The sequence below is a fragment of the Astatotilapia calliptera genome, chromosome 20, assembly GCF_900246225.1.
Source record: "Astatotilapia calliptera chromosome 20, fAstCal1.2, whole genome shotgun sequence".
Classification (NCBI taxonomy): Eukaryota; Metazoa; Chordata; class Actinopteri; order Cichliformes; family Cichlidae; genus Astatotilapia; species Astatotilapia calliptera.
The window spans coordinates 29,218,804-29,234,320 of NC_039321.1; the positions used below are offsets into that span (position 1 = coordinate 29,218,804).

Below are 15,517 nucleotides of genomic sequence, written 5' to 3' on the forward strand. Positions count from 1 at the left end.
CACGGAAATGTTGGCTGGAAGAGACATTTTGATTTTTAACTTATTTGTTGTTTGGTTGAGTGTGTAAGACAGACAAATACTGGAACAGCCTGTAAACACGGTTATACTGGAAAAAATAAGCAAGTTTCTATTTGTTTCCTTCCCCACCGTTGTGGGTTTTTTTTAATTTAAATAAAATGTTTTTGGTTTTTTTCTGAAAACAGGCGACTGTCGTCCTTTCTTTCTGTTATGAGTTTGAGTAAATGAATCGCTGCTGCACTCTCAGGAGGGTGCATTTGCTCGCAGCTGTGGAGAGCGCCGTTAAAACAGCGCCGTTAAAACAGCGCTATTATTTATTTCTTTTGACTGCTTCTGTTAGCTTCAACCAACATTATAAGCAAACTTACTCATGGGCAAATAAATAAATCGCCCTTGTAAAAACGATCGATAGCCTCAGCCCATCGTCGATAGTCAATATATTTGTCCAATCGCCCAACCTTACTGCAGGTGACACACAGGTTTTGGTAGCCGTTCGTGTAGAATATTTACAGATATCTGGAGATTCATCTGAGCCATCTGGACAGTCCTTCTCCCCATCACAGCGCCAGCCTTTGGAGATACAGGTCACCTGGTCCTTACATACAAACTGTTTAGAGCTGCAAGTCTTGGGCTGCTCGTCTGCTTTGGAGCTGGGAGCTGAAAAAGAAAAGCAGGAAAGAAAGGTGATGGTCATAGAATCATAAAATTTAGAGAAAAAAATCACATTAAAAATGAATGAAATTCTAATACTGGTAGAATAGAATAGAATAGAATAGAATAGACCTTTAATTGTCCCACAAGGGGACATTTGGTTGTAACAGCAGCCAAAAAGACACACATACAAACAAACACTACACAGGACACAGAACAGAAACATACACAATTTTTCTTACATATTTGCATTAAGGACAATGGTTACTATATACAGAGAGTACTGTACAGTTAGTAAATTAAATAAAAATAACTACAGGTAAGAGGCAAACCAGGTTGTAGTCCGAATCGGTTGATTAAATTATTGCAGTTACAGCGCAGATGTAAACATCTATGTTTGTTGGGAGCAGTTCTGATTGTACAGTCTGACAGCTGCAGGGAGGAAGGACCTGCGGAAACGCTCCTTCATGCATCTAGGATGCAGCAGCCTGTCACTGAAGGAGCTCAGACTAACTTTATTTTTATAATGGATAAAAGCAGAAAAAAAACACACTCTCCTCCATACAGACTCTAATTTCCAAATTCAAACCGCATAGATCCTAACTCAGCCGGGCAAAGCAACATGAAAAAGTTACAACTGTGCTTTTTGTGTTCAAAGTTTAAAAAGAAAAGAAAAGAAAAGGCATTCAGAAAAAAAGCTCCACAACCAACAACGTTTCTGTGTTTGTTTGCTGTTTCTCCCTTTTCTTCCGCAATAGAGGAAACAGCATGCTACTATTTTTAAATTACTATTGAAGCTGTGTTTTGTTTTGTTTTAAATTCTCACTATACAGGCTCTTTCATGTGTCGTGGCTCAAGCACAACTGGGCCACGACACATGGGTCCCCTGGGTCGCTGCCTGACCCATGGGAAACTGCAGAACACGGTAGTCCTGGGCAGCAAGTCAGCAGAGATTGCTGAGGCGTACCACACAGGCTAGCCACACCACAGCAATGCTCCTGACACATCAGCAGTCTGACAGTGCTGACATGTTTGAATTTACAAAAACCCATGTCACACAGAGCTCTACCTACAGCAAGAGGCTTGAAAACATATTTTAGTGGCATCAAGCCTCAGGAACAATTTTGATATTATATTTGGTCCTCGCTCTTCCCCAACTTAAAAGAGAAAAATAATAACTTTGCTCGGAGTGCGGGAAAGGGTTTTTTTTTTATTTTGTACTAAACAAAAACATTTAGGTTAAATATATCACACACTATCAGTGGGATTCTCTTCACCTGGCAGTGAACAGTACAGCATAGGTAACCTAACCAAAGACAGACAGAAGGGGGTGGGGGCACCTAAGGCTTCCTAATTTCAGACACCCCTGCTACTAGTAACAGCACAAGTCCCCACCAGGGTTTAGTTTTTGTAATTTAGCTCATTTAAGCTTATAGTACTAAACTCAGTTTTCATCATTATTCTTAAATATATTAGTTAACCTTGAGAAAGCTGAAATTGTGCAAACATTTCCTCTCAGCATACAGAAGAGTGAAAATGGGCAGCTAGAAAAGCACAAAGCAATTGCTTTCTTTTATGTGAGTGGTCAAAAAAAAAAAGAGAGAGACTACAATGGTTGTTGTTACTGTACTGTTGTGCAGCAATGCTCTGGGAAGGACAGCACCAACAGTCTCATTGTGATTCTCTGCAGTGACTGAGCCCTCGCTCACCCTGGATGACTTGCCTCCCTATGTACTTGGCAGGCAGGGAGGTGTTTGGGGTGAGTGGTGGAGGGGTGTACCGCAAGCGGGCCAGGATGTGACTGAAATCACAAGAGAGCGCGGAGCTAGTGTATCATTGCAATCACGTCTCTTTTGACTGTCAGACTAAAGGCTTTGGAACTGGACTTTTCTTTCTCTCCATCGGACAATGTATGTTTAAGTAAAGCAATAAGACTTCTGAGTGTCATGTTTTTGTACTACAATAAGAATCTAAAGGGCTGCAGGGATCAAACTGCAGCACTCCCATTATACAGCAACACCTTGATACTCAAGGAGATAAAGAGAGAGTGCTAGATTTTAAAATGCAGAGCTACAGCCTTGAGTTTTTTTCTCTTCTCTCTTCTTAAACAAAGGCTGGAGGAAAGCTTAAAAACAGTTTCAAGTGGTGCAGAAGAAGAAGACTTAAATGTAGCTTTAAGACATCATACTCCAGAATCTGTTAAATGTCACAAGGCTCCGATAGGAGGCTAAATCTGAGATACTGTAAGAGTGAGAAAGGGAAGCAGTATAAGAATGGACAGAGACCATGAGAGATGGAAGCTAGCCATGGCCTGAGGCCAGCCTGTTACTTTTGCTTTCTTTCAGCCTACTGATGCCCCGATGCATTCTGGATGGCGAAAAACACACATTAGCCTGTGCTCATATGTCTTGATTTACTCTATCTAGAGAGCCAACACCCCAAAAATAGCGTCACTGGTTGAGCTGAGCTGAAATGAATTGAAGTATTGAAACCTCCTCTAAGTTTAGATGCTGTGTGAAGCAGCTAAGCTGATCCAGTTATTGCCTGTGAGTTGACATGAAACTGGAAATAAAATTCTGTGGGATCTAATTTTATCATCCCTTTACACACCAGCATGAAATGACCGCAGAGGGGAGAACCTCCGAGTCTAATTGGAGGTTGTGGCTGAGGAGGGGTTGGAGAAGGAGAGGAAGACTGGCAACCCTCCCCTTCAGCAGTGCTTTTTCAAAGCCCACTGAAATATCTCAAACAGAGATGTGAATTGTTAATTCAGGCTTCAAAGTCATTGTTTTTTTTCCACAGCTAATGCCAGTTTTGGGGATGGGTGGGTAGGTGAGGGTCCAAATTAAACTGGGCTGTTAAAGTACTAGTACTCACATGAAAAAAAGTCATGTGTACACCTTTTATTTAGGCTCCTGAATCAATGAATATACTCTACTTTCATGAGCTTGTACAAGGCTGGTGTTCAACAGAGTTCCCTCCCGATAATGCCATTCCAACTAAAGCTTTTCCTGGCAGAGCTTAACAGCAACTTCATAAAACCTCTGTGACTAAATACTAGAAAATTCAACAGCATCGAATATATTGCAACCACAAAACAAGAGGAATATCACATTTTAGAAAGAAACAACAACAACAACTCCTTCTGTTTTTCACAACTTTAAAAAAGATCAGGTATGACAACCACATCCTTCCACGCTAAAGATAATTTGAGAGAAAAAAACATCCTGTGGGTATCTGCTGAAGCAAAAACTCGTCTAATTAGAGAGAAACATGAGAAAAATAACCTTCAGAGCCTAACGTGAAATCCTCAAGAGTTTAGAACTTCATACCATTGCTCAGTTTTTGCAACTTTGGAAACTCTACAGGAAAACAAGCTTCTGCAGACAAATTACATTGTGTGCAAAAATATTTATCGGCTGTTATTTAAAGCATTTTTAAAAAAAGAAGAAAAAAAACCTTCCACATAAACAAAGTCTATTATGTAATTATAGTTCAGTTCTGTTGCACTGACGATGTATTTTACTGAAGAAATCTTTGTAGAAAGAAAGATATTAAAAGCTTTCCATGTGAACATAAGGCTAGAAGTGAAGGCCAATATGCTACCAAAGTGTCTTTAATATGCATCCAATAGAAACAGGATTAGTTTTTTTTTTCTTTAAAAAAAACAAACAAACAATAATTTAAACCTCTTAGGCGGTGAAGGAGAACTGTACGGACACTAAATGAAGATCTTGGTTGAAATATTAGAAATTAGAGACCAATTCTACCTTGATATTTGTGATGTTGTGTGCTATGCAATTTTACTTACCAATAAAAAACAAACAAACAACAACATTCAAGAGTTTTCTTCTGGTTAATAGTCAATGAAAACTAACTGTGCAACTGAGCAAATACCACAAATTTCATTTTTCTTCATTGATATAATTTAACTGCACCTTCCTTCCTTGGTGCTGTGAGGAAAGACCAAAGGACTAAGCATGACTGTCTGACACAAAATCCTCCACACTGTTGTCACTAAAGGTTTTTGAACAAATGCTGTGTTGACACCCACAAAATGCTCTAAATCACTGAGCTACTTCCTCCTATGTGGATGCTCAGGCTCCATTTGGCTGACTGGGTTTGACTTCTAGCACACCATCACTTGTATGAGGCCACACTGTACTTCCTTATGCTGAGCAGCTAAAGCTCTGCACTGTCTAAACAGGACACACTGACTTGCCCCCAAGCACTGTACATAGGAAAAAGCATTAGATACGAGCGAATGAGCAAATACCTGAATGTATACAGAGCCTGGCTCTTCTAGAAACATCCCTCCCGAGTGCCTTACAAGAATATAGTATTTTCACTCCTTTTTTGTTTTGCTTTTTATAAAGATGAAATATACGTGTTGCTTTGTTTTTATCCAATCCAAAAACTTTAAGGTTGAGAGAAAGTTCGCTGGGTGGAACAGGATGTAGTGGTGAGTAAATGGTGCTGTGGCACCAATTCAGCTGCCAAGTGATGGAGGCCTCCAGACACTATCACCAGCTGGGGCACCACACTGACCCAATTTCGTCCCTCCCAATCTGTCTGACTCAATATGGCCATCCGTGCTGTACAGATCAACTCCAGATCCATGTAGCACATTCCAGCACCTTCTAATTGGTTTCATATGTATAGCTTTGCCTCAAAAAGACAATCAGTTACAGATGAACAGCTAGACTTTAAAGGAGCCTTACAGTTTTCATTTTGAATTCCAGAGAAAAACTGGTTGTTTCTCTTTGCTAGCCTGTTAGCAAAGGGTTAAAAAAGTTCAGTTTGACTGCTGTGTACCAGAAGCTCGGCATAGTTAAAACAGTATATCACCGCTATACGGACTGTCCTATATAGGCACAAAAAACAAACAGCTTGATATATTAAAAGGCACTTTTGTTTCACAAGCATGCATCTAAAACTGAGCACATCCCAGAGTTCAACCCGATCAATGCCCTTGTGGAATATTTTGAGGCTGAGCAATAGAGCATGGATTTTATTGTGAAAAAATTAACGGGCCTCTGGGTCTCAGTTGGGCTACTAGGTGTGATGACAGTGACATGAGAAAGTGGGAATGAAACCAGGGCTGTTCCTCATCACCCATCACTTCGGCCCTTCCCGCTCCTTCTATGTGGCGCACAAACCTTTCAGAGCAGCTTAGAGAGAAAAAAAACACACAACAACAAAAACCTCCAAAACACACACAACCCAACTACAGGCTGTAATTAGAGCCTTGAGGTCACATTTAAAGCGAGTTTTCTGTGCTTCGTTTAGCAGAAAGTCAAAGCAAGAATCCCTGCATTATGTGTAAAAAATGAAAATCAAGTAGCCAATGTTTTTTGTATTCCATTAATTATTCAGATGGAAGAGAGCATTTTCTTCTAACCAAAATCAGTGCACTTTCAGTGAGAAGAGGGTGGAAAATAAAGTACAGCCTCATATGTATAGAACAGAACAACACAACGGTGATAAACACAATCTGACCTAAGGCCCTTCACAGGCCACTGAAGCAGCAACAACTTGGCTTTGTGCTGAAGCACTTAAACTAGCTCACAGTGAATTTGTATCCACTGGCTATTCAAAATCTAAACCACACCAGGCATTTCACTGAGGCTAAACATGCACGAACAGCAGAAGCCTGAGTCAGAGTTAGCCTCTCTCTAGCGCCTAAGAGGCTTGTTGTTGTGCCACTGCACAACAAAAGTCTACAGCTTTGACCTCACATGTAACCCGATGAGGCTCTGCAGGTTTTCAAAAGCCTGCGCAGTAAAATGCAATGCAGTAGAAGACATGCATTGACTTAATTTGATTGATGGATATAAAAGAAAATGTAAGTAGGCTCAGAGTCTGCCGAACGAAAGCTCTTCTAAACCCTGTAGTCTCTGCAGAACACGGCTCCGTGAAGCCACAGAGGAAAAGTCAACCCAGATTCAGCAGTTATGAAAACAGAATCTGCGAGCTAGAAATTAATGCTGGACCACATAAATCGAGGCATTCGCTGCAAGTCAGATGCTTGCAAATCCTGAAAGGTAGGAATAAGGAACCAATTCACTATGGCCACAAACAAGAGGGCTGACATGAGTTGGAAGATGATTGTTTCTTTGATTTAATGTGACTGGATTGCTATGAATCCCTCATTAGACTAAAGGAGGCAGGAGGGGGGATGTTACTGGCTCAATAAATGCCTGGAATGAGTCACAAACAATACACAAATGAGTTGTCATCCACTTCACATCTCAACAGATGACCTCTTTGTTAGTGGTGAAATCATCAATCCGGGCTGTGAAATCCCAACTTTTTTTGTGTGTTTTCACAAAATGTTCTCAAGATGTTAAAACACAGCTGGTACCTCAGCACCAGCATCGATTAGTTAAAGCTAATGAACAGTTGTCTCTTGTAAATAAAAGTTTCAATTATAAATTTCCTTCAGAATAACAGGAGGACACAGCTTTTTAATTTTTTTAACTTGTCATAAAAAGCTATGGATCGCTGCAAAAACAGTTAAAGTCAAATACTACACTTAGCGTTCAGTCGTCGAAGTATTCTCTGAATAAACTGCAACAGGTTAAAAGAGTTACACAAGAGTTCAGCAAGACCACCGCTAATTATTTTTTCCTACAACATCATGAGAAGTGCTTGTACTTTTGCCCTTCCTGATGCAATCCTAAAGGGATTTGTGACACTTTTTGGCATTGAACCGGGAACTCTTGTAAGATCAATGTGTAATGGCAGTAAAGTGGTCGCCCCATGATCGGAAGGTCGGCGGTTCGAATCCACTTAACGGCTACCCTGAGGTACCCCTGAGCAAGGTACCGTCCCTACACACTGCTCCCCGGGCGCCTGCTTAGTGGGCTGCCCACTGCTTCACTGAGTGAATGGGTCAAATGCAGAGAAAAACAAGTAATTTCCCCATGGGGATCAATAAAGTATCCATTATTATTATTATTATTAAAACACCATACTATGGAACTAGCAGTAGATGTGCCTTTGCCATCTCAACACCTTCCAGTGGAAAAAACCACTGAGACTAAAGTAAACAAGTTTAATAAATTGCAGCAAGCCATGAAATTGGGACGCTATCTTCATGTATAAAGATCCGCTCCTCTTCCCAGGTGTGAAAGCAGCCGAGTGTCTCTGCGATCGATCGGATCTCTAGTCAAGCGCAAAGACAGTAACGCTGCCAACGTCTTAGCGTGCATGCCAACAATACTGACACACAAATCGGAAGTCTCTAAAAAAAACAAAAAAACAAAAGCTGACAAGCTAGGTGTTCAGCTTGTAGGATCAGTAGTCTCACAGCTGTGCCAGATGTAAACCAAAGTTTTAATCTTTTGCAGTTTTGTTCATGTTCTGCAGCTTTAAAAAATATGACATTTCTAAGAGTTATCATAGTAACACTGGACGGGAACCGAAAGCAAATTAAAACACGTTGTCTGAGTCAATTGTTGCAAAAAACCCCAAAACAAAACAAAGCAAAAAAACCAGTATATCTTACAGATCTTAATTACCACAAACCCACACTTCCTATTTGGCTAAAAAAGCCAATCCGGTTCTTTTTGTGGTTTTAGAAGCCGAACAGAATAAACAGTGATGTAACTTGTAGAAAACACCAATTACAGCACATCCCTGCTATTCAAAGTCAACAAACACTGTGGTCTGACTCCTTCGATATGTGGTCAATAACAGTGAAGACAGTTGTGTTAATCTCATTTTACCTTCCAGTCACAGTTGACTGTGATGCAGCGCAGGAAGTGGGAGGATAAAAGTGGATCTTCACACCGACAACAATCAGGAACACCGCTTTCAGCTATCATCATTTCGCAAATATTTGTTGCTCAAACCAGAAGAACAAGAATGCAAAACCTCCTGCACATAAGCTTTACATTAAATTTCACATAGAAATCAAAGAATGTATACAGTCTGGACATCTGGCTTTATTTTACTCCTACTTTTTACTTTTCTTTTCTTTTTTTATTCTCTTTGACAAGACTCTGAATGGCAGGAAATCTTTCTGGGGGATATCTACAGCAGATGGGTTTGCAGTCAACAGTCATTCTCAGGTGTACAAAGTTACAAAACCCACTCCCCAGTGACCTCCACTCAAAGGAGCTGAAGAGAGCAATCCAAGTTCTATTATCTGTTGAATTTGTACGAAGGACGCCAAATTTTTCCAGCAGATGTTTCCAGTGACAGCTCAGAGGAAAAGGTCTCGTTACGAGGGTCAGGCAAACTCACTCTAGACTCCTCAGGAATTCAACCCCTTCTGCCTCTGACCCACATTTAAACATTTCTCAATATCTTTGGCCTCACAGGAGTGTTGCTGTAAGGATACTCTATAATTGGTTCAAAATATCTAAGGTTTTATTTAACATTGTATCATTTAGCATGATGAAATCTGTTATTTTGAAACATAAAAACCCTTAAAAAAAAGGAATCAGATAATGAAGTAATATCCTGTTTAATTCTAAACTACATTTACTGTAATGTCAATTACAGCTGACATGATTAGCCAATTCTCTCCCAATTAATCAGTTAGGTTTGCCACATATATTCCTGATTCATCACTTAGACTATTAAAAGGTCAGAAGATTGTTAAAAATTCTTAACACGATTTGGCAACTTTAGCTGGCTTATTTTAGATTTTTTAAAAACCACACTGATAAACAGCCCAAGAAAACCATCGATTAAAAACCTGGAGCTTCAATTTTCTTCTTCTTCTCACATCTCAACTTTCTTTTACACAAAACACAAAGCGTATGACGTTCCATCTTCTCAAATGTTAGAATTTGCTGCTTTTTTTTGCTTGTTTGCTCTGACTGAAACAGCAATGGGGTTTAGGCCTGAGACATGGACTAAACAAGCCATTTGAATGGGACATTCTGGGCTCTATAAATTGTGTAAGAGACTTCTTCTTCTTCTTCTTTTTTTAAATGCCAGATCACTAAGGAAAATATCCATTTGTTACAGCCATAGCGATCACACAGTTGGAGCACGCATCAATTCAAATTCAGCCTGTATCTCCTCACACTCTCCAACAAACTCGTGGATTCATTAGAAGATCAGTAACAAAGGGATCTGTCCAGATGATTAATTGTTCATGTTTCCCCACTCACTATAAGAAAAAGGATTGAAAACTTTGCCTTAGGGCTCCCCCCCTCCCCTTGGCCCAACACAGTTCCTCAGCTAAATCAACTGCTAATAATGACATAAGACACATATAGCTCCATGGTTTCCATCCCTGATTCCCTGTGATGTAACTTTTGTGCTAACTTCAGACTATCACATTTTTCATTGTTATGTGACTCTTGGTGAAGTTTTTTTCTTTTTCCCTTTTTTTTTTTTGCTACACCCTCCCAGCTCTTCAGCAACAACACCCCTCCTCCTTAGTCACATTTAAGTTGGATTAATGGTCTCCTCCCTGTGTCCAGATGTTACATAGTGATGGAGGAGGGGGAAGAGGAGCTTGCCCCCTCCTGTAACCTCAGCTATGCCTTTCCCTCTGGACAGCCTCCCTCAAAAAAATCTGATGAAACTTATATAAGAACTCCAAACAATGAGCGGACCTCTGTAGCATTAACAGATGTTAATGCCTTACTTCACTCTCGGGCACTCAAGTAAGCTTACGCTAGAGAAATAAACAGGCCAGAGGCGGATGATGGCACCACCTGTGAATGAGTTTTATATTATATGAGTGTAGTTTCAATATATAATATGAAAAGAAAGAAGAAATCTGAAAATACTTAAGAAAAAAGGGAAAGCTGTCAGCTCAACAGGTCTGCAATGCATTCTCACAAGAGCATTGGCGCATTTGATAGCTCATTATTGCCATCAGGGAAAAATGTGGGGAGTAGTAGGGGAGCTGAGACTTAACAGGATAAATGCACGTTTTGTTCGTTTCACTATCACTCAGGACCTGGCTGTCACAAACACTGTGATTTCCAGGCATCTCCAAACGCTACACGTCGGGGCAAGCCGCGCCATTAAGCAAGCAGACACAACTGTTGTTTGCGTTTGTGGCAAGTACCTGAAAACAAACATGTAAACTGACCTAAACGATGCCTCCGCACAGGTTTGATACTGAAGTCGTGCTGTACCGATTTCGTGAATTGAAGAAAAAACCCAGCCGACTTGGTTTGAATGGAAAACCGTAAGATGTAATATATATCTTTTATTTCTCTTTTTTATTAAATGCAAGGTGGATTTGGGCATTCTGACACAGCCAGTGAGAAATCCCGTCTTCAGTGAGAAAATAGGTCGCTCGTGCCAGTGTTGTGATAGCCTTTTACCTGCTTCATATTCTAGCATGACTAACCTGACTGTCTCCTATCCTTACAGGGAGGCCCATTCTGTCTGCTCAGACAGGGGCTCTGCTTTAAAAAACGCAGCCAGATTTTAGGCCAAAAACAACCACAGCACCGCTTTATCCGTGCGCTACTTTCTCTCGTTTAAAGGCTTCCCAAAAACGATCGATCTCCCCCGCCTCCGAGGAGCCACACTGTGTTATTATCACGGCAACCTATTCATGGTGTTCGCTCCAACTCTGGTGAACGCAGGCCTGTGCGCAGATGCTTTGCAGACGGGAGGAAAAAAAGTGCTCATGCTTTTCTCGAGTATCACAATGCAAGATTAACACAACAGGCTTTCTTACCTACGGTCGCACCGTTAGGAGATGCGATCTCCAAGCAGAGTATAAATCCCAAGTAAAACAACCTCATCGCCATCTCCTGATGAACTGCCCGATGGCACTGCTGGTTAGAAAGGAATAGATGAAAAAGTTGGCCGGATTTCTAAAACCAAGCAGCCACCTCATCCGAACCCTCTCAGTGGTCCGGGTGAGATTGTCCGGCACGCTGGCCGCTTCGAGACGGGCTTCTGCAATAAAGGGAGACTTGCTACAGCCCGATGAGGCTATAGGCAATGCTGCAGCACAGTCATGTATATTTCTAATTGATTATCGGCATTCAAACATGATGCACAGTGTACCCTCTGTCTCCCTGTGCTTGCTGGGGTCTCTGTTTCACCACACCATGCCACCAGAATCGTCCGCTGGTATAGAATAAGCTCGGCAGCCGCCGACTCCGTTCAGCTCATTCCGTGCTAAACTTAAAAAAAAGAAAAGAAAAAAAAAGAAAAATTAAATGGTAAAAATCTTTTTTCCCGACTAAGCGCCAACGTCTCCCTGTGCTTGTGGCAGCATGAGTGGATGGTCAGCCTCTCAAGCCCCAGCACTGTGGATGAGTCCGTGACGTAACGACTGACTCCTCTAAAAAAAAAAGGATAACTAAGAGGGAAACGACCCATCTGCGCATGCCCCAACACGACTCTTTTTTTTTTTTTTTTTTTTTCCCTCCTGTTTCATGGGCTTTTTCATCAACCGTGGAGGTGGGATAGAGAGGTGGAGCTGCAGCTGTCCTACTGATAAAGCCATGTTGGCTCAATTTTCTTTCTCCAAAAAGTTAGAGTAACGCAGTAAGTTCTGTTTTGGTTTTTTAGAAAAACAGCAAGCTGTTTTAAAACGTGCTGAACGCAACGTCTGGGTTAAAGTATACCCCCCTCCCCAAATAACTTAAAGGTAATTAACTTTAAACAGGTAGAAGAAATAATTAAGAGTGAAATAAAACCTTGCCTTTAAATGTAAACGCGGTTTTCTCGTCATTATCCCAGTATCACATTTTTATTTAGGTTACACGTCAAAGGCGTGAAGTCTGAGTGCAATAAATCGTGTAGCCTGAGGGGGTGGGGGAGACGTCAACCTCTGGTTTCGTTACTAAATCATGCCCCCTGGTGGCACGTAAAAATGACAACTCGATGCGATTGTTATGAAATACGTGTGTGTGTGTGGGTTCAGTATTTATATGTGTATGTGATATGTTTTACCAAAGTTAACAATTAAATTGCATTTAAAAACTTATATGTAGATATATATATATCACCATTTTACTCAAAGAGCAATGAGACTAAACGCATTTCCAAAAACATACAGACTGTTTTTTTTTTTTGTTGTTTTTGTTCTTTGGGTTGTTTGTCTGTTTTTAAACAGAGCTTTTTTTTTCTTTTTAATTATTTCAATTTGTGAAAAGACCGGATAGGTTCATTAACCATCCAAACCTACAGGGGGCACTAGAAACTTAGATTTCGAGAGAGGCATGCAGACTAACTCAGTTCACTAACAAAGCAAAATAGAGTCCAGCAGTTTATTGCAATGGTTGGTAAATTTTACCTGATAGAACATCTGAGAAATGTCCGATTAAAGAACCGCTTGTTTAAAAAGAGAATAAAATGCCTCTGAATGCGAAAAATGCTCATAAATGACTCTTTCTCTAAGTGTTTGGTGGGTAATGCAGTGGATGTCTCCCACTCAGTCAGTCATGGGTACTAAAAACAACAGCTGTGCATTTCGCTGCCCAAACTGACGGTCATTTTGCTGCCACCAGTGTTAAGAATAGGAATTTCTTTTCAGGGGTGTTCAGCTTACAGATGTTTACCCAAAGCCCGAATCACACGAGAGAATGTCAAGTATGCAGAGAATCTGTGAAAAACATGCTTGAAAATTCTGGATGTCTGTTTAAAGCAAGCATATTTAATTTGAGTTCAAGCATGAAACTTGAATATAAATAAAAAGAAGGTTTGCAAGGAAATGCTGTGGTGGTAACTTAACTGTTTTGCAGCCACGCATTGCATGCATTTCAGTAATGCTCCCTTGAAGCTTTTCTGGAAAACATATTTACTGCCAGCAAATTTGTCTGCTTTTTTTTTTTTTTTTTTAAACTTGCTGTACATCCTGTCTGTCAGTGCACTCAATTACCGCAAACCCTTGTGTCACCTCCACCTTTTGTGAAAGGAGGTTTGTGCATTGTCATTTAAAAAAAGACAGACGCCAGCATGTTGTGTGGGAGACAGGTTGAAAGAGTGCCAGCATAAACACTCCCAGACCACATGTTCTCCCAGGGCAGAAGGGCTGGCTTCTCTCCAGGCACATCTGCACACAATCCCTCAGCTCTCAGCGAGTGAGCCAAGGAGACAGAGCGGGGCAAAGGAGGGAAAGGAGAAGGGAGAGAGAAAAGCATTCCCAGACAGGGAGAACCTATCTGTTATGTGAAAAGTACCATGGTGTCAGTGATGAAAGTGATGACATCTGACTTAAAGAAACAAACAAAACAAAACAAAAAAGACAAAGAGAGCGAGAGAAATGATGAAATTTAAAATACAGACAGACAAAAATTTACAAAGTTTGAAAAAGAAGTAAAGTTTTGTGACTGAGGACTCACCACCATCATTGCAAATCTGTACATCTGTATCACACCGTTAGTTTACATGCCAAGGTCTGCTTGGCTGCAGTCATTACTTGTATCCTTGAGAGAAGATGGATTGCTGCATAGACAAAGCTGCTGACTCTCACTTAGCCACAGTCTACGTTTTTTTAATGTATGCATGCCTTATGGCTGCAGATGCATGTGATTTTCCACACATTTTTACCCCGATGTACATATTTTTTTTAAACACACACGCATCCCACTTCCTATTAAGCTTTCCTCAAGGTTTTTCTTGTTTTCTGCCCTTTGGTTTACTGGCAGAATGTGGCGCTGTGCTTTTCTTCTTCTTCGTCTTCTTTTTTTGTTGTTGCTAAAAGGTAATTACTGAGCAAGCAATGCTGACAACACCTGAGGAATGCAAAGCATGCAGCACTGGGCTGTGTTCTAACCACCCACCAACCTCTCCCCACTCACCACACCTCGCTTCTCCCCATCTGTGACCCTCCCCCATTGCAGCCAACTAGCAACTACTTTCACAGGGATCGTAGATGCAGATGTTATACGCAGCACTGACGTGATTCTACCAGGAAATATGAATCAACAATAGGTTACTGCAGATTAAACTTCTTCATTAAAAAAATCAATGAAATTATGATTTTTTTTCTCTTAGTGTGGAGGAAAATCCTATCCAAAAAAACCCTTCCTCTTTCCCAACAGGCCCTTTTATTCCCGTTACTGGTGAATTTGCAGTGTGTGTTGGCTAGCTCGGGCACACTGCTGACTGAGTCACTCCCCAAACTGTCCTTGAGCTCTGTGGAACTCACAGCCCATCTGGCTGAGTACTTGCACAGATACACACACATCAAAACATTGCATAGATTTAAGCAGGGGAAGTAAATGACTATGGGTGACCCAGTTGTGGTCTGAAACTGGTCCAGTCGAAAAAGAATCAATATCTGGCTGGAGAGAATGATGCCATACATAGAATAATGTTATTTTGTCAACCAATGCATCAAGTTTTGACATTGCACGCGTGCACATACTTGGGAGACAGCGATAGAGGGTGGAGAGAGACACAGAGATTATGAATTCAGCTGAGCCTCTCCCGTCTGTCTGACTAGACCATCATGATGAAATCTGGATGAAATCCCTTGTGCATGTAGATCAACCTAAGTTTACGGGCTCGGTCTGAATTTTACAGTCAGAGATGTAATATTCACATACGACAGTTAGGTAAGAAACAATGTAGCTGATGTTGCGTATGTTTTCTGCAAACATGAGGATTAATCAGAGTACACAAGAAAAGGCTCGGGGGTAAAAAGATTTATATGGCAAGCAGCTCGTGTTAATAAAAACAGTTATCGTGCATTGTGAAAATATATTAATAGAAGGGTGGGAGCTCATTTTCATTTTACTTAGAAAATCTTGACATCATTTTCTATTTATTTTTAATACATAAGTATGGAAACAATTAGTAGTTCCAGTTGTCCAACAAGTTTTTAATGACAATAACCTATCATTAGATCATTCCCGTTAAACACACACACACACACACACACACACACACACACACACACACA

The 15,517-nt window shown here is 40.7% G+C and overlaps 1 protein-coding gene across 1 annotated transcript in view; it reads right to left on the bottom strand.

Moving 5' to 3' along the window:
- The window catches only part of LOC113013000 (low-density lipoprotein receptor-related protein 1-like), an 83,425-nt gene extending 71,484 nt beyond the window's left edge, over nucleotides 1-11,941 (bottom strand). The window contains exons 1-2 of the mRNA XM_026153491.1: nucleotides 11,333-11,941; nucleotides 529-675 (exon numbers count right to left, since the gene is read on the bottom strand). Coding sequence (XP_026009276.1) covers nucleotides 529-675; nucleotides 11,333-11,405 — 220 coding nt within the window. The 5' untranslated portion in view covers nucleotides 11,406-11,941. The remainder of the gene's footprint in view (nucleotides 1-528; nucleotides 676-11,332) is intronic.
- Nucleotides 11,942-15,517: the final 3,576 nt, after the last annotated feature.